Raw genomic sequence first — 25,862 nt, 5'->3', positions numbered from 1 at the left:
CAACTCGTTAGCCCAGTGGTTCACGTATCTGCTTGTCTAAGTCCGGGTTCGTATCCCTACCCGTGTACAAAGTGTGACGTGAATTATGGAGCTGGAATATATAATGCCTGGGCCTAAAAACATTCGTTGTGGTTCCGATTACCCAACCGAATGTCAATCTTGTTTAAAGATATCGATGACCCTGGTACGACAGTGTTTGATAAATGCATTAGCGTCACCAACCGTTTCAGATAACCAAACAAATCCAAAGCCGTATCTAAACGAAAGTTTACAAATACGGGTTGCTCAAGTATTTTTTACCCCTTAATATCAAGATGGACAAACATTATGAAGGATTTGGGGGGCCGACGATTCATTATTTTACATCAGAACAGCGAGAATAAGAATAAGAACTTATGTACAGAGGTAATCTCCCATATTCAGCGTAAACCATATCGGTGGGACAGGCCTAGTGGATAAAGCGTTGGCTGCTCACGTCGAAGACTGGTTCGAATCCCCTCATAGGTACAATATGGGAAGTCCATTTCTGGTGTTCCCCGCCATGATGTTGCTGAACTACTGCTAAAAGCGGCGTAAATACAACCGTAGTCAGTCAGGGTAAACCATATTATTACGGGCAGACATACCAACATTAAAAATCCTTTCACAAGCAAGATGTTGAATCTTTTCAGTGGCATAAAATTCCTTGTAGTCCAAAATCTCAGATACATAATGCTATACTTGGGAATCAATCAATTTGAAAAAAAATATAACCCATCTTTTCTAAGACCGAAATCGATTGAACTAAGGCCCCTTTCCTTCTACTTGTCAAAGTAACAATAGATGCATTCAGACTTATTGTATATGTACACAGCATTCCTAAATATTTATATTGGTTAACGACCGACTCGATGACTTGGTTGACACATGTCGTCCTATCCCATTAGTCAATGCTCACGATGTTGATCACTGGCTTGTCTGGTCCAGACTCGAATATTCAACGATGTCATATAGATGTAATACTGACAATGCGTCGTAAAACAGCAAACAAACCAAATAAGTAAAAGAGGTACTTGAACAAGAAGTGGTACCTTTTGACCCGTCTCGGTAAATGACCCCGACCTTAAGCTCTCGGGTAGACGCTGATTATCTACATCACGAATGCGATACAGTTATGTATGGAATCCGTCCAGACAGTAATGATAACATTCTCACCCACATACCTAGATCAGCAGAGGTATTCACTAGCCACGTGCCGTGACATATCGTATGAAACAACCGACTGTCGACATCACTTTGATAAGCTGTATAAAAACATTCTTTTTCTAACTTTCTAGACACACTCACGGTTCTACCTCTTTAGCTTTTAGCGTTAATTCTGTTATTAAAACACTTTTTTCTAATGTCCGCGTGATTTCACGGGCACCGCACGAAGGCCGCACGGTCATCGTGCGGGTATATCACGATCACCGTTCGAGATATTTTAACTAAATTATCGCGCGTCTACCGCAAGATCACCATCCGGCCTTCGTACGGTGGGCGGTGGCAGAGCGATGCCACCTGCGGGCTACAGGCTTACGATTTTTTTTTCAGATTTCTCAAAGTTTGCTGTTTGTATTACCGTCAACGATATATTTTTTAATTTGTACCCTACAATAAATGTAAACTTGACTCCTGAGAGTTTCTAGGACTTCAGTCCTTCCTCAAGTGAGTTTGTTCAAAATTGCCTCTGCTGACCCATCAGAAAATGGGTACCCGGTGGGAAAAGTCATGTGACTATAACCTTCTTGCGCCAAACAGACAGCTTGCGTTATCCGGGGAAATAAGATGCCTGCTTTGACTGTTAGCGCTATGAGTATTCACCTCGTGAGTGGAGTTTGGCGCGATATAAATGCACATATTATTATTATAAAATTAATGTTTACCTAACAACCTTAGTTTTCAACACAACACAAATGCTTGATAAACAATGACAGAACCTTAACCTGTACTGAGAGTTCGGTCCAAATTCACACCAATTTATCCCATTTGTGATCAACTCGTGTTATTCCGCGACAAGCCGACTAGCGATCTTCGTGGTGGTTACGGAAAGGGGCGAGTAGTGACGATTGCAGTTTATCTCACATTGCGATTGGTTAATACTTTGAAATGCTTAAGATCTGGAAGTCGCGGTGGCTGAGCAGGCTAGGCGGCTGACTTTGAGTGCTGGCGATTAGGTGCCTGACTCTGAGGGTGCGGGTTCGAATCCCGGATGGGACTCAACCGAAAAAAGTACTAGAATTTGTACTTGAAAGTGAAAGAAAGTGAAATCCCAAATATGACATATGTTGCTTAAGATCTGATTGGCTGGTTTTACATCTTGATCTGGCTGGGATAAAATTATCAGATATTTTGGTTGCCGTAGAAATTGACCGCCAATGTAATCCTTACTCAGCTGCAGGTTTTTCAACTAACCTCTGGGTTCACTGATGATCACACACAGGAGATTTCTGTGACGTCATATAATATGCTGGTAATTACTAATGTTCCAGTAATTGTCCGCATGAATTGTTTGTTGTTTTACGCAACAATATTCGAGCTATATGGCGGCTGTCTGTAAATTATTGACCTTGACCAGACAGACCAGTGATCAACAGCATGAGCATTGATCTACGTAATTGGGATACGATGATTTGTGTCAACCAAGTCAGCGATCCCGAAACCCCTACTCGATTGTCGCCTCTTACGACATGAGTTACGAAAGATCAATTCTAACCCGGAAGGCAGAGGCGGAAATAATGCTGATCAGGGATTGTGAGTGAGTGAGTGATTGAGTGAGTTTTGTTTTACGCCGCATTCAACAATATTATGATCCATCTATATGGTGGTGGTCTGTAAAAATCGCAGTCTGAATCAAACGACCCAGTGTTCAACAGCATGAACATCGATCGATGCAACTGGGATACAATAACATGTGTCAATCAAGTCAGCAAGTCTGATCCCGTTTATCGTCTCTTATGACATCCACTGGTTGATGAAGATCATGTCTAGCCAGGATCTTCACGGGTTAGGGATTGTGACAGACTAAAAGTGCTATAACTCTTCTCTTCAAAGTGTCCGAGTTCGTTTCTTCAACTACTTTCTACTAAAAATGTAACGTTTGGAACAACTATACATTGTACTTGAAATTTGACAAAGTACTATTGTTCGCTCTGTATTGAGTAGTTATTTTGTTTCTCAATGAAAACTTTCCATTTTAATTTCATCCTTATTTGTAAATATCGCCCAAGATAGTTATTAGGGTTCTTGATGATATATAAAAGTCACAAGTAACTGATATAAGGCATCAATCATTGAACACGTCAGCTAAGGACAGTTTGGGTATATCAGAGACAATATGTTATATGGTCTCTGGGTATATGGAAACGAATAACGGAACACAAGAAAGTACAAGAGATTCTTTTCTGTTTTCCATGTTTTTAACGACAGTTGTGTTGCACCAAGGGTGAAATTCTGGAACTAAGTAAAGGAACTCTTGTACTTTCATATTTTCCCTTAGTCGTGTCCATGAGTATACATACGTAAACTGGATTAACATCAAACAACATCTGCAGCATTCATATTAGATGAAACCCTGTGCAATGAGAGCCTGTCTATGGAATCTATGCAATAACGACATTATTCGGGTAGGCCACGTATTGAAAAACATGCTATGATACGAACATAGGCTGCTATTTGTAAACGAGGACTGATACTCGGAGGATAATTGAAAGTGTTGTACTATGAAGCGTACATATAATATATTCTATCCTGGCGAAGGTTCCCCAGCCAGATAACAGTTTTGGATCCCATGTTTTAAGCGCACTTTTACTTTAGCTGTCCAATACAGACGAAAACGCACTGGCAATTTACATGGATATTTGTTTTGAAAATGCTCAAATTAAAGTATAATACCCAACAACGCAAAATATCTAACTGTAAATTTGTGCCTACCTGTTAAAAGTAGGTCAAGTAGGGAAAGCTAACTCTTGACATAGGGGCGGGCAACTCTCAGCTCATTTCCGGTATAGTTGTCTGCTTAAAAATGGTGAATTCGAGCATCGTCCCGACTTTTCTTGTCAGCTGGGTTCAACTTATTGTTCCGCCGCCATGCTTCGACAAATTTTTCATCGACTTTGACTTCCTGGACGGTACGTTGATAGTTCGAAATGCATATTGGGATAATTTCTCCCTTTGATCGTAGGTCGACACGAGACACTTTGAAACGTGTCAATCATGCTCCCTTTGAATGACACAATCGGATTGTTCAAAGTGCACATAGCGCATTGTTCACGGCTACAAATCAAGCTATTACTCTCAGTTTCATATTTTGCTGAGAAATATCACTTATGAAACTACATCTTGTGATGTTTGTTTTGCCCCTGACATATAGAACAACCATGCATATTTATTATCATCCTGTTACGGAGTTTTTAGCCCATAGAGGGACATCCGTTGATTTCTCCCTAATCGCATGAGCATCTGTAACACATGACAAGTTTCTAACTTGCAAGAGACGACTAGATTTTAAACGCAAGCCGCAAGTGTCAGTAAACATTTCGTCATAGTCCGAACAAACACAGCTGTCCGAGAACTTACAACATCTGTTAAACACACTACAAATAACATGATTTATTAATGGGCTCTGCAGAAATGTATAATCGATTACATTTCTGACACTACTTATGGCTTGATTATTGATCTGTATGAACACAACATTGCAGGACTCAGCGGGTTTGCATTTGACCAGGTGCATCATTGTTAATCTCCTCTACTTCCAAAGCAGTGAAAGAGGCAGAATGCGTGCCACATTAACATGATTAGAATCGTCTTATGTGTGCCACTTGTTTCCTTTGGGTTATTTTTAGGATTAGCTCAGCTACTTTGTGTTCACAAACATGAATGCTGTTCATGTTAGTGAACACTATATATCTTAGTTGTAGCTATATAGGATTAGTCTGTGTTACTCCAGTCTCTATTGAAAGCCATTGGACCTTATGGAAAAAAAAATTGTTGAACATAGTCATTAGAGGTGGGATATATGAGGCTGCATTATGATGCATATGTTGTACTGTATTGCAGTTTGCAGTATTGTTACACAGCTTTTCCACTAGTTCAGGCTGAAGTAACTGTATCACCTCGTACATGTGTGCCAAGTAATCCGGGCTGAAATATTGATGAATCAGAAATAGTATTGATGGGAAGAATTATTAGTGATAGTTTATTTATGGCATCGATAAAATCATTCATAAACTTCTGTGATGAAATGGAGTTTTATTTTGCTAATGCAATACACCAGGTCAGCTTTTTATCATATGCTGCTTCAAAATTATATTAGTAATTGATTTGCATGATTTTGGGCAATGCCTCTTGAAATACCAGCAGTTTAATATCTAGTGAAGTATCATATGAAAAGTCTCTTCTTGACAATGTTCAAAGTGTGTGGTGACAGTGTGCAAAATAATTACTGGTCCACTAGCCCGTGCCTAGTAAAACTGCACTCAGGCCAGTTAATCTGCACAGTCATTGGCTAGTGAATTTTCATAGGGTCATTTTGTAGCTATACACTCTGTCGAATTTGTTAAGGTATAATACACTATTAAATCATGCAAGACCAATGTCCATCATATTAGAAGCTCCATGGTGTAACCAGTGTCATCTTACTTTCATCTATTTTTGTAATCATTCGTTTACTTTTGACATATAAATTTTGTGGGTGAGTAACTTTCAGGCATAGCTAGCCAGACAGGCGAGCAAAATTTGGAAACTGTCTCACACACTGTGCGGTGACTCCAAGGAATATTAGTGGGAGGGGGAATATTAGGGGCAAGAGATGTTTACATGGAATGTATAAGCAAAGTGACATTTAGAATATCAGGTTAAGATATCTTCGTACTCATAGTCATTTATTAATATTGTTTGTGTGTAAATATGTTGCATTTTCAAACAATCCTAGGAAAATGAATTGTTGGAATCCATTGCCAACATAAAATATCATTCTGTATTTGTTTTCTGTTTATTTTCAGGACCATGTTTGAAGATTGTTATAAGTAAATGTCTGGGATTTGCCATCATCGTCGGGTCCTGTATAGGTGAGACATCCAGGGCTTACTCTGGGATCATAACTTTAACATGTCAAGCAAACTGGTAAATGGGTGGTCGGGTAGCCTAAGCGTTTGCTTGTCATGCTGATTCCTCACATGGTAACAATGTGTTAAGTCAGTTTCTGATATACCATGCAATATTGTCTGGGTCTGGGTTTGATTCCTCACATGGTAGCAATGTGTTAAGTCAGTTTCTGATATACCATGCAATATTGTCTGGGTCTGGGTTTGATTCCTCACATGGTAGCAATGTGTTAAGTCAGTCTCTAGTATACCATGTGATATTGCTGTAACTGGAGAAACAGTTAAAATTTCTCCATTTCAGATGAAGTGCAAATTTTGTACTGTTAATGCATCCAGTACATTGATAAAGTATAACATTCTTTTCATTTTATATGGTCTAGTTATCAGTGAAATATTGGTTATTTCTGCAAGACCTTAAAGGTAGCTATTTATTTTATCTCTGTAATACGTAAATTGGCAAACTTGGCAAACTATATTCTATTGACTGAAACTTGATCTCAGAGCCTGTGAAGAACTAGATCCATGCTTTTTGGTCAATGTTCCAATGTTTCCAAACCACCAATGTATTGAGATCATACTTTTAGGATAATCTTGCTTAAATCTTCTTTTCTGTTTGTGCATTATGTCCAGGCAACTTTAAAGGTCACATGCAACCAAAAAATCAATTACAATTAAAACACAATTATCACTTATTCATGACATATAATATACATTGCTGCTTGTAAAAAGACAAATAAACAAAATTGTAAGCGTACAATCGCGACTCAAAAGTGCAATATTTTGTACTTGGGCTTACTTCCCTCGAAAGGAAGCCTTCAGGAGACTGAACCCAGTCATAGCAGGTAGGGGTGCACTCAAGTGTAACGACAGCTTCCGACTGGCTGGCTCATTTGTTGATACGCTGAGGGCGCATTGTGTGTACAGAAATATGATCTGTTTGATGGGCATTTTAGAAATATGGAGAGTCACAAGAAAGTAAGATTCTTTATGGATAACAACTTCATTTATTGTACTTGATGCGTTGTTTCTGTATGGATTCATATACTGTTGTCAAACAAAATCATATACACTAGAAGAAGTTGTTATCCATAAAGAACGTATATGGATATGTTGGGCTTTGTAAATACATGTTTTCTGAATTTGTGTTCGATCCAGTCAAACATCATCTCCGTAGAGATGGTGAACTACTGCGTGGCTGGAAACTGTCATTTGTCCAAGTACAAAGCAGGACTTGAAACTGACAAGAGTTTGCATCAGTTTCTGTCACATCCAGTCATCCGAGATAAAAATGGATGTACTTTGTTTGCAACCCACAGACATAAAAACATGTCATGTGTACAAGTGTCACACCTGCCTAATTACATAATGTGGCAGAGACAAGACTCGGGTGCACGAGTCATAAATCAATTTGTTTTGTTGATAGCGTCTAGCCTGATAGGTGTTAAGTTCAAATTGCATGTTGTCAATGATTGAAGCTGTGTATTGCATATTGTCATGAGCAGACAAGCAGGCAGACATATAGAGGTCAATAAACCAGACACTGAGCTTTCTCTGTGGTAGAGGTGTTTACCACAATCAACAAGTCTTTTTGATGTAACGAGTAGATTATTTACTTGTTTGTGTACACAACCAAGAATAGACTACTGCTCATGACCTCATACTCTGGGCATGCATACTGTTTCAAGCTCCGCGAACCTATTCACTGCGTATGCGTTATGGATGCAGCGCAGCACAGCTGTTGAAACCACTTTTACCCCCAGCGCTGGGGGAAATTTTATGAATCGTTTGAACTCCGATTTCGTGTTGTTTTTTTTATCGCGTTTTTTTCAACTTTATAGGTTGAATTGCCATTTTTGATGATTTGTTTCAGTAAGTGCATACCAAAAAGTATAAGAATCTGCAAAGTTGTGTTTTACTTTGCATGTGACCTATAAACAAACAGCTCTCGGTATTCAGATAGATTACTAGTAAAATAAACCAGCTCATATTTCAGAAAAGCAACATTAATGGATGTGAACTTCTTTAAAGTGAATAACACAACGTTTTTGGAGTGTATGCTTCCTGAAATGAAGGAGTAGGCATGCATACACCTGATGAAGCAGCAGGCATGCACACACCTGATGAAGCAGCAGGCATGCACACACCTGATGAAGCAGCAAGCATGCACACACCTCATGAAGCAGCAAGCATACACTCCTAAATGTTGTGTTATTCACATTAAAGAAGCTCACACCCATAGTTTACTTTTCTTGTGGATTCCACTTCTAAATGCCCTTCAAAGATTTTTAGCTAATTTGTTCCATGATTCAGTGGATATGGCTTATGTAAGGATATCTTTCATGACATGGATGGAACATGATACAAAGTGTCTATGGAATTTTGTTTTTTTATTTGGAAATGATGTAGAGGAATTTCCTATCAAATGCTGGTGAATTCATGGAACTGTCATGGCTGCATTAGGATACTGATTGAGGCAAATGTATTGATCAGATGATACAAAACGAGTAGTCTCTAATACACCATCTGTCTTGTGTCTGTCAATAACAGCTGTCTTATTAGCTGTGATACACTTTGATGTATAAAACGACTATATCACATATATCAAACTAAGAATAAGTCATCAGACATTCAGGTTTTATGTTTCCATTTTGCTTGATCATATTCCTTCACTGTTTTCCTTCACAAATCACATAAGATTTACTCACTCACTCACTCATTTTTTTAAAAACTCACTCTTTCACTCACTCAGTCTTTCGTGCTTGTCCTCTCAAATATTACGTGCAGGGTGTTACAGAAGAAATTTAAGAATTCTATCCATCATTCTCTGTGAGATTTTGCATTTTGCTACATAAATCTGATGTCTTCAGTGGTTTTAGGATAGCTGAAGTTAGAGAAAATGTGTATGTTTCTGGTAGTATAATACACCTGATTGTTTCCAGTCAAGGTTCCCCAAGTGGCGAAGATTCTGGGCGCCCGGAGTGGGGAGGGAATCAACCTATACGCCATCACATGTGAACTCATCGCCATATCGTCAAACTGGGCTTACGGATATGCTCTCAAATTTCCATTCAGGTAAACCATGAGGTCATACAGGCCCAGACTGCATACATATTTTGAGGTCGTACATGTTATCAGGAGATCACGCTAGTGGCGTAATGCCCAAATAATCACTCAGAGATTTCACACTATTTTTCAAAATCTCCACTCATAGTTTAGTGAATGATTTGCTGCAATGAACTCAAAGAGACAAAATCATAGTTTGACTTATATAGCATATTACCTGGGAGTAGAGGCGGACTGTTCGTTATAAGCATAACTTACTATGTTCTATTGTTACGAGAGTGTGCTTTCTGTAAATTGCAATATTATTGATTGTGTGATAGTTATTATTGGGTCACAATGTTTAGAGTTGCGAGTGATAGTATGGGTCATTTCGTATCACAGTTATATTATTTTAGCGGGACACCTTTATGGTAGCCCTTTAGATTTGCCTTCCTTTAGTATGTGTTTTGACTGTTGGTAAACACAAGGCCAAATGAGAAAGTTCAAAGTTAAAAGCAATGCGGTGTCACAGTGCTAAAACATTCAAGAATCTGTGACTGTACATATAAGGCTGGTCGTTGTGTTGACCACACACACATGGATTTACAGTCAGAGTTATTCCTCTGAGTTGTGTCATCATTCGGCCTACCTGCATCAGCCTTCCTCTTCGTCAGTGTTCAACCTACATTTAAGACCACTTGCTGAGTAACATTTAGTGTAACCATTTCACTGAAAACCAAGACTTGGTGAATTGATATTACATTAGATTTGACTCTTGTCTTGTACTGGAAACCTCTGTTATGAATATTTGTGTCTTGCTCTTGTCTGCTCAATACATAATATTGAATATTTTAGACTTGTTAGTGTTACATTTTGCTGGTTCTGAGGGGATTTCTTAACCCTTTTGCCAAGCCAAATTATTAACTGTAACACTGTCTTTTTAAATATTTTAGTATTTTTATACATATTTTCATTCACTGTATGTGCGGGATCATGTGAAGCATTGACTGTCCCAGGTAAGGCTTGCTATTGATACAGATCAATATTCGTTAACTAAATATCAGTCAGTTATGGAAAGGTATTGGAGAGGTACCTTTGAGTTTGAGCAAAAAGTTTGAAAGCTATGTTTTGCATAACTTGCGAGTTGTGAAATGTTTTTGATGGAACAAGGTTCTGAACATACAACAGATTTTTACTAATTTTAGTTTAGATTTTATGGAAACGCATGCACCATGTGAATGACCCCTTAAAATGAATGTAGTAACGTACTCCCCCCAAAAATTGCTGATACCCCCTATGTACAGAATTGATGCCCCCCTCTCCCAAGAACACAATAGAATATAGTATATTCACCCAGAATATGCAAATGAATACGCAGACTCAGATGATGATGGTATTTCGTCTCTCGAGAAAAAGATACTACACATTATGTCAGATTTTGGAGATGATGTTAAATTTATAATTATTGGTGATTTTAATGCACCGACTGTTGAAGAGCCAGATTTTGTTTTAAACGATGATACTCAACATTTGCCACTCCAGGAAGATTATAGAAAAGACAGTTTTGACATGAAAAGAGTATCATGTGATAAACAAACAAATAATTTTGGTAGAAGTCTTCTCAACTTGTGCAAAGTTTTCAGCCTTCATATTACTAATGGAAGGAAACCTGGTGATAAACTTGGTAATTTCACATGTATCACCCATTCTGGAGCCAGCATTGTTGACTATGTACTGGTATCGAGTGAATTATTTACTAGAATTTACGACATGAGTGTAACACCGAGGTCAGAGTCTGATCATCTCCCTATATCATGTCATCTCAGTGATGTCACCAAGCTTATGATAAGCCAAGCTGCGCCTAGCATACCCCTCTTGAAAGTGCCAAGATATATTTATAGCAATAGTGATAGACAACATTTCACTGATGTGTATACTTCTGGCAAAGTGATGGGGATGATCTCGGAATTCCTGGAGTATTTAGGTGGTGATATCAATCGTGCAGCCACCAAACTGTCTAATATTGTTGCTGCTACAGGGAGACAACTCAGACCGACCGTCTTTAATGTTCGAACGACTCTCAAACAACCACCCTGGTTTGATAACGATTGCCAACAACTAAAAACCATTAAGTATAGATGCCTTCACAGATTTAGGAAATTCAGCTGTGACGATAATCGAAGGAAGTACTTAGAATCAAAAAGAGCCTTTAAAAAGTTGTGCTGTCTCAAGAAAACTGAATTCGATAAGAAAGAAGCAGACGAGATCGCCTATGCAGCAAAACATGGAAATTGCAAAGAATTTTGGAAAAGGATAAAACAAGCATTTCGCACAAGTAATGACTCATGGGTTCAAGCCCAGGACTGGCAGTGTTACTTTAAGACGTTATTGAATCCTACATTATCCGAAACTACCCCTGTCTTCGATGAACATGTCAAATACTTTCTTGAACACCATTCGTGCCATGACTGTGGTGGGTTAGCTAACCAGGACATCTGTCTCAATGACGAAATTTCTGAAGCAGAAATTAAAAATGCAATTTCTAACCTCAAAAATGGGAAAGCACCTGGTACAGATGGGGTACCTCCGGAACTTTACAAACTGTCATCGGAGCTGATAATCCCATATCTGAAGCTGTTATTCAATAAGATCCTAGATGAGGGTATATTCCCATCACACTGGAATATTGGAATGGTCTTGCCTATATTTAAGTCGGGTGATAAGACTGAGCCATCAAATTACAGAGGAATTTCCCTACTAAATATCATGGGAAAAATCTTTACAACAATAATCGAGTCACGACTTAGAAAATGGACTGAACTCAATGAATTAATATCTGAATGTCAAGCAGGATTCCGTCCACAATATTCTACTACAGATCATTTATTTACACTACAGGCATTGTGTTCCAAATACTTGGGTAAAACAAAAGGTCGTTTCTACTGTGGATTCATTGACTTTAAAAAAGCATTTGACTTTGTAGACAGAGATAAATTATTATACGTGCTCGTGCAATGTGGATGTCATGGAAAGTTATTTATCTTACTCAAAAGCATGTATGCATCAGTGAAGGCCTGTGTTAAAGTTGGTAATTCAAGAACAGTAGCATTTGATACCTCCTGTGAAGTAAGGCAAGGATGTGTCTTAAGTCCCATACTCTTTATTCTGTTTATTAATGAATTTGCCACCGAACTGTACAGGTCTTGTAACAGTGGAGTGTTCGTTACACAGGATATACGAGATCTACTGCTACTAATGTTTGCCGACGACATCGTCCTTTTTGCCACGAGTGTTATTGGTCTGCAACGACAACTAAGGATCCTGGAGTCATTTTGTGTAAAATGGGGACTGGAGTTGAACTTAAAAAAGTCAAATATCATCGTATTTCGAAATGGCGGCATTCTTACAAAATCGGAAAGATGGTTCTTCGGTAATCAGCCTATGGAGGTTGTTAGTTACTATAAATATCATGGGATTGTGTTTTCATCAAGATTAATATGGACAAAAGCGTGTGAAACCCTTGCACAACAAGCAAACAAAGCCTGTCTTTCATTGTTTAGAATCTTTAGGAAAAACCAGGAAATAACATACTCTACGGCACGGATGATATTTGACACGAAGATAGCACCAATACTACTCTATGGAGCTGAAATTTGGGGACACAAGTATTCAGATTCAATGGAAAGGATTCAGATGAATTTTAAAAGATTTCTCAAAATTGGAAAATTTGCATCCAACAAGGCCATCCTCGGTGAACTTGGACGTTATCCAATGTATGTCTTCAGCCAAATCAATGTAATTAAGTTTTGGTTCAGACTGTTACACATGAATCCACAGCGTTATCCCATACAGTGTTATAAGATGCTCAAAGTGTTTGACGATTTGGGCAAAATTAATTGTGTGTCAAGTGTGAGATCTATTTTATTCAGAAATGTGTTTTCACATGTATGGCTAAACCAAGGCGTTGGCGATGTACAGTTATTCATCCTAACCTTCGAACAACGCATCAAAGATATAGCCTGCCAGACTTGGCATAATGATGTTTGTAGCTCAACTTTTCTAAAACACTATTCACAATTCAAATATAACCTTCACTTGGAACCGTATATCACTGAATTAAAAAACAAAAACCTAATATGTGCATACTGCAAATTCCGAATTTCCCACAACAATCTGAAGATAAACAAATTTAGATGTAAGAAAGATGCCGCAATAACAGACTTTGTGTGTACAGTATGTATTGCCTTGGAAGTTGAAGATGAGAATCATGTCTTTTTCAAGTGTAAATATTACGAATGTTGGCGTGAAAAGTATTTCTTACAACTTGGAAAAGTGTATAGAGGTCCATTAGCCTTAGAATCAATCCTCAAATCAAGGAACAGTCAGGTAATATATTTTACTGCCGTATTTTTGCATAATATATTCCAAGCAAGATCTGCACATAGTTGACCACTGTACATCGGTTAAATAACTGTATAACTGTATTATAGGTCACAAGGCCGATAATACGCAAATAAACTGTCTGTCTGTCTGTCTGTCTGTCTGTCTGTCTGTCTGTCTGTCTGTCTGTCAAAAAATAGGTGACTCTCCCCAGGACACAATAGGTGACTCTCCCAAGGACAAAATAGGTGACTCTCCCCAGAACACAATAGGTGACCACCCTTAAAATCATCATCACCCCCTTCTTCCCAATTTTCACTACTACACCCCCCAACAATAAATTATGAACAGTCCCTAAGAAGCAGACAATGTTTAAAGTCCTACATTTGTATACTCTGTGATTAATTAAAACTTAATTTCAAACTTATATGGTATATGATCAATAACACACTTTTCGTGTCAATAATTATTTATAATTTTGCCTTCTGACAATATTTCCCATGATTATTCATCTTAAGCAGAGTGTACCTAGCCCCAGATGCATATTCTAGTCACAAATGATCTGAGGCTGCTTACATTAAGTCTGATAAATCAGGTGAACTCCTTCAGACCTTATCGGGGGTTGATGGGACAGCTTAGCGGTTAAAGTGTTCACTTGTCATGCTGAAGGCCTGGGTTCGATTCCCACATCGACACAATGTATGAAGCTCGTTTCTGATGTCCCCTGTTGTAATGGTGCTGGAATATTGCTAAAAGTGATGTAAAACTGAACTCACTCATACAAATATACCCCATGGAATGGTATGAACACAATATAGTTCGAACTAATTCTCACTCACCTACCTGATCGTATGATGCCAAGTTATCAACATTCGCAATGTAAAAAAGGTTATATATATGTGAGTGATTATTCTAATACAGAATATCAGATAATTATCACCTGTTGTTACCATGGTAACAGATGTGCTTTTGGATGTTATTGATTACAATGTAAAACAGCAATATTGTGAATGTAAATATTAAGGTATGTTTTATTTTTTTGTCCAGTCGGTCGAACAGCTGTATTATGAACTGCCCAGTTCATCATGTTGACTTACTTCTTTAGGTGTGGACATTTCTCCAAATGAGGCGTTTCAGTTTGTCCTGTCATTTCTGAGAGCATTAATAAATTCAAACATAAATTATAATAAGGATTTCTTTCTCATGTTAATTGCAAAGTGAAACTGTTTCATGGTTTAGTACCAAATTTCCCATTCTGCCTGACAGTCCAGCGTTTTGAAATGTTTTTACATTTCATTGCTTACAAAAAGTCATATGTAAATAGAGTTCCAGGTATGCGGTGAATATTTGTATATTTGCATCATAATTCACCATTACCCACTTAACTATGCATGGCCAGTCAGTGTCTCCATTGTCAACTGTTTGTCTATACAACTGTATCTTTCCGAGGGCAGTTTTGGTGAATCAAACCTTGCATGAATTCAATCGTTTTTTCACAGTCACTGAAGTCACGTTTTGATGAATTTATTATAAAGGAGTGTTTTTATTCGAATTCACTGAATTGAGAGGCATTTTAGAATTTGGGACATACAATATTAAACTGACTTTATGCATAACAACATTTATTCTGTAACATGTAAAAAGTATTTTTCGTTTTTGTTTCACTGGTGCAGTGTCCCCTGGTGTGTCCCCCCTCATGTCCCCTGGTGTGTCCCCCTCATGTCCCCTGCTGTGTCCCCCTCATGTCCCCTGCTGTGTCCCCCTCATGTCCACTGCTGTGTCCCCCTCATGTCCCCTGCTGTGTCCCCCTCATGTCCCCAGCTGTGTCCCCCTCATGTCCCCTGCTGTGTCCCCCTCATGTCCCCTGCTGTGTCCCCCTCATGTCCCCTGCTGTGATATTGCTGGAAAATTGCTAAAAGCACAATGAAACCATACTCAATTCACCAAATACAGTGAATAGTATAAAAAAGATTGCTAATCAGTAATATTGTTGATCGGAATAATTATTCATTTTTTCGAAATGAAAATTGTGTAATTGATAATATTATAAGCAAACCATTGCAATGAAATAATTAAAGATTTTACTCAGCAAATACACAAAGTTTTGTTGGTAATCTAAGCATTAATATGTCACAACACACCAGCTATGTGAAATAATCTGATTTCATTCATTATGTTAGTCATTTTTGCTCAAAGCTACCTCACCGATATTTTCATTAATCAGTCAATGTTCATATGATATCTGTTAGTGAATGAGTTCAGTTTTATGCTGTTGTAGCTAAGTTCCAGCAATATCACAACGGGGGACATCAGAAATGGGCTTTGCACTATGTGCCCATAAAGGGAATCAAACCTGGCCCTCGGCATGACAAGTGAACACTTTAACCACTATGCTACCCCACCACCCCTGATGATCTATGTTGATGTCTTGTCTTACTGTCCTATTAATGAATAGGATATCCACTGCCCATTTATTCTTGTATTCATCACCCAGTATTTGCATTGTATTATTTGTGATATCATCATATTTGTCTCATACTGGATTTGCTGCAAAGCTAATGTTACTGACTGAATCTTGTCAATTCCCAGAGAACAGGGAAACATGCATGTTAAGTCCAGGTTTCTGTCAGGAAGACGTACATCATGGTTGTGATATATTCTACCTTGCCCATTTAGAAAGCATAATTCTTAGTGGAGGAAAAGAGCCTTCCTTTTCCTCCCACAGGCTTAGCAGGATTTTACATATCTACTTAATGATTTGGTCTTTCAAATTTGTGGGGTCCCAGGGATATGTCATTTTCTCATGATTCTTGTTCATTTGTGTTCGAGGTTATTTATTGATAATTGATACATAGTTCAAGATCATCTATCTCTGTTGTTTACATCTACAGCCAGTCCTTTTTGTGTCTGTGTCTATGCAGCCAGGTGATACAGGATGTTGTTCATATCAATTATTTAAAAGCTACTGCTGTGAGGTTTTGATATTGAGAGCAGATGTAAACATTATACAGGGATGAGAAATTTCCGCGGATCCGCGGAAATCCGCGTTTTTTTACATCCCCAGGGTCATTTTTCTGAAACGTCTAAATATATATACAGTGTTAATATTGATTTTAGAAGCCATATTTAGTGTGTAAAATGCCAAAATCCCAGGACCCCCGACTAGTTTTCAGCTGTAAATGAAAATTTCCATTCTCATCCCTGATTATACAAACAAAGCATGTCTCTCACCTGATCATATCCTGATTATGTTCAATCTGTTGCAGTGCTTATGGTGAGGCAGTGTTCCTGGCTTTCCAAACAGCGCTTATTGCGATGCTGGTTCTGTTCTACAACGGCAACACACCAAAGGCCATCATCTACGTCACAGTATATGCTTTCAGCATGATCTACCTCCTATCTCCGATGGCATCAATGGCGTTACTGTCGATGTTGCAAGCTGCCAATTCCCTTATTATTGCCATAAGCAAGGTGATGATAGTTAACAGTTATTTATTTCAACGAGACTTGGTACATTACAAACAGAATTTCTAGCAACACAGTAACTCTAGTGTTCATTTGTATACGTGCCTCTTATGCATGTATGTTTACATCGTACTTATGTCTCTTTACATCCTTTACATGCCTCTTCTTTCCTGTTTCCCTGTTCAGATTCCTCTGCTTGCCCATTGATATTCCTCTGCTTGCCCATTGACATTCCTCTGCTTGCCAGTTGACATTCTTCTGCTTGCCTGTTCAGATTCCTCTGCTTGCCAGTTGACATTCTTCTACTTGCCAGTTGACATTCTTCTGCTTGCCTGTTCAGATTCCTCTGCTTGCCCATTGACATTCCTCTGCTTGCATATTCAGATTCCTCTGCTTGTCCATTGATATACCTCTGCTTGCCCATTGACATTCCTCTGCGTGCCAGTTGACATTCCTTTGTTTCTCTGTTCAGAGTCCTCTGCTTGCCCACTGACAATCCTCTGCTTGCCCATTGACATTCCTCTGCTTGCATATTCAGATTCGTCTGCTTGTCCATTGACATTCCTCTGCTTGCATATTCAGATTCCTCTGCTTGTCCATTGATATACCTCTGCTTGCCCATTGACATTCCTCTGCGTGCCAGTTGACATTCTTCTGCTTGCCTGTTCAGATTCCTCTGCTTGCCAGTTGACATTCTTCTGCTTGCCTGTTCAGATTCCTCTGCTTGCCAGTTGACATTCTTCTGCTTGCATATTCAGATTCCTCTGCTTGTCCATTGACATTCCTCTACATTTCATTGACATTCCTATGCTTCCCTGTTCAGTCATCTGCTTGCCCATTGACATTCCTTTGTTTCTGTGTTCAGAGTCCTCTGCTTGCCCACTGACAATCCTCTGCTTGCCCATTGACATTCCTCTGCTTTTCCATTGAAATTCCTCCGCTTGCCAGTTGACATTCCTCTGCTTGCATATTCAGATTCCTCTGCTTGTCCATTGACATTCCTCTGCTTGCATATTCAGATTCCTCTGCTTGCCCATGGACATTCCTCTGCTTCCTTGTTCATATTCCTCTGCTGATCTGTTTAATCAATTATTTTTAATGACTGATCAGTTGTAATGAGCCAGTCTTGAATTGTGAGATTTTAACCAATTCCCAATACTTGTGCGATGTTATGGAAACAATCAATCACTCCAGAATGTGAATGTATGTGATGTTGTTTCAGATTATCCAGGCAGCTGCGAACTATCGGAACAGCAGCACAGGGCAGTTGTCAGCTGTTACCGTCACCTTGCTGTTTCTGGGGGCGTTGGCTCGAATCTTTACCTCTGTTCAAGAGACTGGAGATTTCCTCGTCATCTTTTCATATATAGTGTCCAGTCTGTTCAATGGGATCATCTTGTTTCAGATACTGTATTACTGGAATGTTAAACCTAAGCAGAAGAAGCAGTAGGGTGTGTCTTAAACTTCGAAGGATATATATTTTGTCCGAATACATAGTTTATTAAACATTTAGGAAGTATGTTTTGCGTGATTAGTTTACATCATGTTGATATACGCAAAAGAAACATATAAAAAATATTGTCGTTGTTGTGAGGTAAATTTCCTTTAGAGTTACCCTTGAACAAAGGTCAAAAGAATATCCAGAATTAAAAACACTATTTCACACCACACTTCTCTACAAATAAATAATGCATTTCTCTCATTAATATTAACTGTCAGCCCTCAGGAAGCTATCATGTGAGTTATTCCAATTCTTTTTAACGTACTTAGATTACAATGTTAAATGAATTGATGCATTGCTGCATTAAATGGACTCTCATACCTCTACTGGTTGAACATTATTTGAAGCAAATCACACAGTGTTATGTCCCTTGGAGCGATCTTTATGAATAACCTATAACTCCTTTGTCAACAGAACTCAGTCCTAGACAAAGTGACTCTAATGTTTGGTGGAAAAATGTATGCACAACTTGTTATTGAAACCAGTTTGGCAAATACTGAGAACACTGTATGTGATGGATTTGATATACGCAGCAATTGTATACATTCCACACATGGCAAAGTGTTTACTGTTTGGAAGCTATTCCGCCTCAAAGTTTCAGTTATCAACTTCAGTGAAGATGTAGAGGATATCAAGTCTTGTATTGCATAAATAGGAAGTTAAGGTGATTTTGCCTATGCCCAAATATGTATAATAAAGGTCAGATTATTGACGAAAATGTGTGACATTGTGCCTTTAATATATTTTAGACATATTTTAGTGTGTTTCTCTTTTTTCCATTTCTTTTAGATTTCATGTTTGTGCACTAAACCTTAATAAGCCTGACCTCACAAAATAAGTAAATCTGAGGGTAAATAACTTCATGGAACTATTTATGTTGTACTCTTAGAAGTTTAAATACGTCTTCATTTTGTGATGTTTTGGAAAGAGCGATTTTGATATTTTATTGTATAAACGTTTATGTCATGAGTGGGGAGCGATGGGGGAGCCTGGGGGTTAAAGTGTCTGCTTGTCATACAGTAGACCCGAGTTTGATTCCCCTCACGGATACAATGTGTCAAACTCACTTCTGGTGTCCCTGCCATGATATTCATGGAATATTGCTAAAAACGGCTAGATCCATACTTGTTGCCATTAGTTTCACTGCTTTTGAGAAGAGAGATTTGATATGACTGTAGTTAGGGTTGTTTGACACAACATTCCTGGATGTGTTGAGTGTTGGCTTGTGTCATTGTGTCATTTTGTCAGGTCTTGGTGCGAGCTGACACATAGTCACCAAGTGATACCTTGCAGAAAAACACCAACATGAACCAGATGTTAAGTACTTACGGTATTGCTCTTTGGTATAGTAAAGAACTTTATTCTATAAATTGAACTTTTAACTTCAAAAGTTGATATTTTCTTTGACTTTTCAACATGTTTCAAGGCTTGAAAAAACATCTGAAAGAAATTCTAGCTCTTGGTGACACTTTCATTTTTGTAGCTTTGACTTTCAGAGCATCCTTCAATCATGAACCTTACCAAAGATCTCCAAATTTGAAGGACCATTTTTCATGAAGTATATCATCATTGTTTGTAGCCAGTAACAACAACATTGTCTGATAAATATGACAGTATTGAGGCGTTATTGTATGATCATCCAAGGCAATCATTACCTTTATATGGAACTGATTTTAAGAGGGAACATATCTGTCATCTATGCGGAAATGGCAGCCTGGGGAGACAGCTCTTTATGAAGGGTAATTACTCCGTGTTACTTAGAATTGCTGAATATAAAGGGTTTGTCCATGTAATATGTTGGGGCTGTGAGGTAGCCTAGTTGTTAAACTGTTTCCTTGTCACGCCAAAGATCTAGGTTCTGTTCCTTACAGGTTGTTCAGTTTGACATCTAAGTGTGAAGAAATCGTCAGCAGTGTCCAAACTTCACAAATAGGTACAGATGGTTTAACGTTTTCCCTATTTGAGACTTTAGGCAGCGAGCTCCCTCATTTGATGAAGTTAACTCGACCAGCTGTTTGTGCCATTTGACCTCTTGGGTCATGCATATGTAGAGTAGCTCAGGTCAAACTGAACAACCTGTACATAGGTACAATGTGTCCATTTCTGGTGTTCCGTGCTGTGATAATTCTGGATTATGGCTAAAAGGTGTGAATTTTAATTTACTCACGTACTCATATATGCTCTCAAAATTAGTTCCATGTTCTTACATCGAATATCTTCGGCTCAAAGAGGGTACATGCTGTTGGTTACATGTTTTGGTTACATGATTCCTACTTCAGAGTATTTTGTAAGCAGTGTGTTTATGTGTATATTAATCAACCTGGACAAAGGGGCCAGTGAATCCTATCTTGTATCAGTATTCTGATGTCATTGTTCCGATTGTCAGCTGTGTATACTATACTCTGATGTACACTGTGAATAAATGATGATTAATTATTTGTATTATTGATAGTAGAAAGATTTGCTCACTGACTGTTCGAGACTGAGTTATTATGAAACATTTTTTATTACTCGCCCGTTGAAGATACTACAGATACTACAGTGTATTATTACCCACATGGTACTTCGTAAAGGTGTTTCATAACAAAGTGTTATGACACATATGTGTCATAACACCTTCCAGTGATTTCACTGGCTAATACGTGAACTTTGACATTACTGGTACTACTTTCATCACTCATTCCATTCATGATTTTCATTCAAAAGTTTTAACACCTGAGAGCAAAACGAAAATACTTCTATGGAATTAGATAAAATTTATTTCATTTAGAGTGGTTACTAGCATTATTTTCAATTCTATAACAACTCAAGTTTCTGTACATAAAACGAAAATAAAACAATCTATAAAAATATGTAAACAAATGCATCTAGTAGGTCTCTCATGAGTGTAAACAAATATGGCGTCGCTCGTAAAAGTTATTGATTTCGTCAAAACTGACGGACAATTGGTTGGAAGAGTTGTGAATATAAACATGAGATTGAATACCTTCTGTGTGTTGTTGTCAGGACTGCACAGTGACACACAACATCGAAAGACGTGCGGCGCTCTTGTATCTCTATCACTGTCAGCCGCACCCATTCGCGTCCTCCCGCACAATTATGGAGGGGTCAAAAACACTTCCCAGAATCTCAACACAATAGGTTTGTAATCGTCTTCGTTCGAGATTGTAGGCTGTATTTTCAGACCCAATTTTCGGTGGAGTCTTCAACATAAACATCGAATCTCGACAAGTGGGAATTCCAAGATGAGAAGGCGTCACAGGCATCCTGCGTAAAGCGTCGCCGAATTATTTACAGTAACTCGTCCTCCGATGAAGGACATTAAGCTCAACTATTTGAGACATTCAGTTCACTATTATTCACATTTATCTTTGCTGTTGAGTTTGCCGCTCCTAATTAAATGCTCCCTATAATCTTCCTCTTTGTGAACACTTCTCAACATGACTTGCCCGACAGTGATGGCCGATTGACGTTCAGACAAGATTTAGATCACGTAGTCAAGTTCAAAATATTTACACTTCGCAAGTGTTTTGATTAATTACATTATTGCTTTTGAAAACAAATCCTCAACTGAAAAGAATTAAATTTTGATTACGACTTGATTCTGTCTTAATTTGTTTATTTTCATGTGATTAGGCGCCGTATAGGAAATACATTGCCTCTACGCAGCGTACGTTTTCCTGGAGTGAAGCGGTTGACATTCCAATCACCAATATGATGTATTAATCCTCGTTACATGATTCTCTATAGGAAAGCAAAATAGTGCTTTATTTTAACGATATTTTCACTTTTTAGACCGTGGGTAATAAATAGGATACAAAACTCGTACCCCTTTCATATCAAGTTTATGTCCCTCGTGAAATAAACTTGACATGAAAGGGGAAGCTCGTCTAATATCCCATAAATATTTTTACGGCAATATTGCACTACTGTAATACCGCTTGACGTATGACGTCAATATGTTTCAAAGTTATGACGTCACAATGCTAATGCCGATGTCACAATTTTACTGGCCCTTCTTGACTCGGGGAAAGCTGAGAGTGATCACACTGTAGGGAATTTCGTGGCAGTTTCTGTCAATTTATGTTGGCGAGTAATAAACACGCTTCCGCAAAATATCATTTTAATTAAACGAGTTAATGATTTCGTATCAAACGAGCGAAACGCTCGTTTGATACTAAATCTTTAACGAGTTTAATAAAAATGGTATTACACGGAAGGTCGTTTAGTCTCCTCAATATCTCAGACATAACTTTGCAAGGCATACTGGATGTCCTAAGATAGGCCTATGTGAAGGTAGCTATCATGAGTAGCCTCCCTTTAGGTCAGCGGGTAGTCTAGTGGTTAAAGCGTTTGCTCATCACACTGAAGTCCTGGGTTCGACTCATCACATGGGCACAGTGAATTAAGCCCATTTCTGGTGTCCCCCACCTTGATATTGCGGGAATATTCCTCCAAATGGCGCAAAACCGAACTCGCTCACGCACCCATCTCCATTACATAAAAATATTTATTGACCAAAAGAACTTTTTCAAACATTCAACAGTTCAACAGTTTAAAAAAATATTGAATGACTGCTCCCTTTCCCTCCCATCTTCATCCACGTTCATTTAAGGATGCACATTGCTCAGTCGCTTTTGGTGACCTTCCCATAATTTTCATGACCACGTCGACACTTTAAAGACTCCAGCATGTTAAGCTACATGTTAAGCTTTTCGGGAAGATATTGTAAGAATTGCAGTGGGTACAAGTGTGTGAGGCCCATTTCTGGTGTTTCCGCTGTGATATCCTTGTGATGTTGCTAAAATTGGCGTAAAACCATATATACTCACTCTCTCACTCACTGTATCACAACTGGCGTAGAAAGAGGCAACTGAGTGGATCGGATGGTCTTGTCGTAAGATAGGTTAGTAAACCATGTCAAAACATTGACTAGAGAACAGTCTCGTTTCCTGTTTACTTGGTTCCGTCCTATTGCGCAACTCAGTGCGATAACCAGTACACAATTTTTAAACAGTGAACTGGATGCATAAATATTAATCAGTATGATTTGATAAATCTATGCAGGTGAATATTGCAACACTAAGCTCCTTCTAATCCTAGCAAACACGTCGTACGGCGTGCTCTGTCGTAAAGCGAGCTCTGACAAACGGAAACCTAGAAATCAAGGAAATCTCAAAACGAGGCTCTGTCGCTAGAAGAGTTTGGCGGTCTCTGACGGAACTGATATTACATCAACCTCGTTGTGCGTCACAGGATTACGGTGAATAAGCGCAAAAAATACATAACAGGTTTAACCAGTGAGCCAGATGCATTGTGACTTACTTTACGACCTCATCAAACAGGGACCGTCTGCAATCTCATAGTTAAGATATGCTGCCTGAACCTCAACATAAAGTATAGAAAGACGGTGTTGTTAAAGTTTATAATTACAATTCATTTATAAATATTTTCTTATGAAACAAGTAATTCAGTTAACTAGAATTGTTTGAAGTGTCGATTTACACTTTCACACGAGAAAATTCGGATCGGCTGAAAAGTAGGCCAGCGTCTGATTAGGTTAATGAGACTTATGTTTTGGTATGCCAATACCAGTTACCCACTAAGACGGCCGTTCCGCTCTACCGGGGTTGATGTGTGCTCAAGTTACACACTCGCTCGGTCCGCCTGGGGCTGCTAGGAGTGAGGGATCTGACGATCGGCTCTCATAACTACCACATTGCATTGATGTACTGGCACTCCTGCATACAATAAATAACTCAACACAAGGCTCTATACTCACATAGGTTTACTCGATCCCTCTCTTCACTACAAGCAGAGACCATCTATTATATGGTCTCTGCTACAAGTGACGCGTCCAGGACAGGATAGGACAAACTGTTTACCAGATATTGAACAGATCGATCGCAATGTAAACATTCTGCTGTCTCTGCAAAAGCACCACTCTAGTGCTGACGATATCTTTTTAAGGAGTCCGAGCCTGCTCCACCCATGCCACCCTATACAATCCCCCCAATTCGTTAACGTTACATCATTCCCTGGTCTCAGGTAGTATGTTTGGAAATATTCCTCGATCAAAATCCATTTAATTATTTCTTTAAGAAGCCCTCGTCTTAATGAAACTTATCGTCTTCTTTATACCTTATCTTTTAGCCAAGCAATAGTAGCATTGATCATATGACGAAATAACCTTATGTCTGAATAATAGACCTCTGGTAAGTTTCTTGTGCAACTCATGCAATTTTAGCCTTCTGACAGTTAGGCTGTCTGACATGTAACATTAATATATTTCTTAGTGCTGCGTTAGGCAACAAACAAAAGCCCGTACTGTTAACCCGCGTACTGTTAACTCGCGTACTGTTAACCCGCGTACTGTTAACCCGTTTATCGTCATGCCTGTTTATTTCTTTTTTTTCTCTATATGTGAGAACGTGACGATCTTCCCGTGGCAATGAAATATTAAGAAGATAAAACGGAAATTATGCCGACTTATGCAGCAAATAAATGTATAGCTTCGACGCTAGAGTTTAATTTCAGTTTTAACGATCTGCCTGTATCGGTTAATGAGTCTCCCTGAGCCAACTCCTGACACTATCACTACCTCTACACCTGTCCTTAACCCAACCGCTACCCATGTGCTAGACCCAGTCATTACCGCTGTCCCTGTCCCAATTTCTATCCCTGCCCTAATTACACCCATGTCCCAATCCCTACCCCTACCCCTATCCCAATCACTACCACTACTCCTGTCCCCAATACCTACCCCTACTCCTACTCCTGTCCCAATCTTAACCCTTACATCTGTCCCAATCACTACCCCTACACCTGTCCTTGACCCAGTCGCTACCCCTGCTCCTGACCTAATCACTACCGGTACTCCTGTCCCAATCACTACCTCTACCCCTGTACCAATCACTACCCATACTCCTGTCCCTGACCAAATCACTGCCCCTACCCTTGTCCCCCCACATTGTCCTGTCCTGCCTATTTGCACACGTCTCTAGGGTACCAATGAATAGTTTAAATGTTAATTTCTTTTAAAAAATAATGTATAACAAACATGGGCCATTAGACTTTTTTTCTTCGGAGGACAGAACTACTGAACATCCATGTACTCAGCATTCAGCCCAGCCTTGGAGCAAGGCTATGCCATGCTCTGCTTATGCAGGGGTTTTAACTACAGATCAGATTACATTCTGAGATAAGATTGTTCTTTCAAATCTCGGGGAATGCTGCTCAGTCCTAGAGAATGTGCAGTGTGCATTCAGAATGTCATTTCAAAAAGAACCTTGTCGGGTTTCAACTGGGCATGTTGCTACGAGCGACGTGTAGCTATATATTTCTGATGA

At 38.8% G+C, this 25,862-nt stretch overlaps 3 protein-coding genes across 5 annotated transcripts in view; 1 reads left to right on the top strand and 2 right to left on the bottom strand.

Annotated features, from left to right (window-relative positions):
* The window catches only part of LOC137281434 (D-beta-hydroxybutyrate dehydrogenase-like), a 42,365-nt gene extending 25,525 nt beyond the window's left edge, over window positions 1–16,840 (bottom strand). The window contains exon 1 of one of the 3 annotated variants that reach the window (XM_067812659.1): window positions 16,779–16,840. In XM_067812659.1, coding sequence (XP_067668760.1) covers window positions 16,779–16,786 — 8 coding nt within the window. In that variant the 5' untranslated portion in view covers window positions 16,787–16,840. Of the gene's footprint in view, window positions 1–3,951; window positions 3,994–11,566; window positions 11,599–16,778 lie in introns of those variants that run through there. The other 2 variants (XM_067812658.1, XM_067812656.1) reach the window with 2 other exon arrangements.
* LOC137281465 (mid1-interacting protein 1A-like) overlaps window positions 1–25,862 on the bottom strand; it is a 313,728-nt gene that overhangs the window by 133,927 nt on the left and 153,939 nt on the right. The gene's annotated exons all lie outside the window — the stretch shown is intronic.
* On the top strand, window positions 4,010–20,949 carry LOC137281436 (mannose-P-dolichol utilization defect 1 protein-like). Its single transcript, XM_067812660.1, has 5 exons — window positions 4,010–4,148; window positions 6,024–6,089; window positions 9,065–9,197; window positions 16,814–17,018; window positions 18,235–20,949. Exons 1-5 carry the CDS (start codon window positions 4,043–4,045, stop codon window positions 18,460–18,462), a joined length of 738 nt encoding a protein of 245 aa, XP_067668761.1. The 5' UTR covers window positions 4,010–4,042; the 3' UTR covers window positions 18,463–20,949.

This window comes from Haliotis asinina, chromosome 4 (genome assembly GCF_037392515.1).
Source record: "Haliotis asinina isolate JCU_RB_2024 chromosome 4, JCU_Hal_asi_v2, whole genome shotgun sequence".
Classification (NCBI taxonomy): Eukaryota; Metazoa; Mollusca; class Gastropoda; order Lepetellida; family Haliotidae; genus Haliotis; species Haliotis asinina.
Note: the sequence above shows the minus strand (reverse complement) of the source record. Positions and strands in the feature narration are given on the sequence as shown.

Coding starts and splice junctions, on each gene's coding strand:
- LOC137281436 (XM_067812660.1), top strand. CDS start 4,043: ATGGTGAATTCGAGCATCGTCCCGACTTTTCTTGTCAGCTGGGTTCAA. Junction 4,149..6,023: donor CGACTTTGACTTCCTGGACG/GTACGTTGATAG, acceptor GTTTATTTTCAG/GACCATGTTTGAAGATTGTT. Junction 9,198..16,813: donor GCTCTCAAATTTCCATTCAG/GTAAACCATGAG, acceptor AATCTGTTGCAG/TGCTTATGGTGAGGCAGTGT.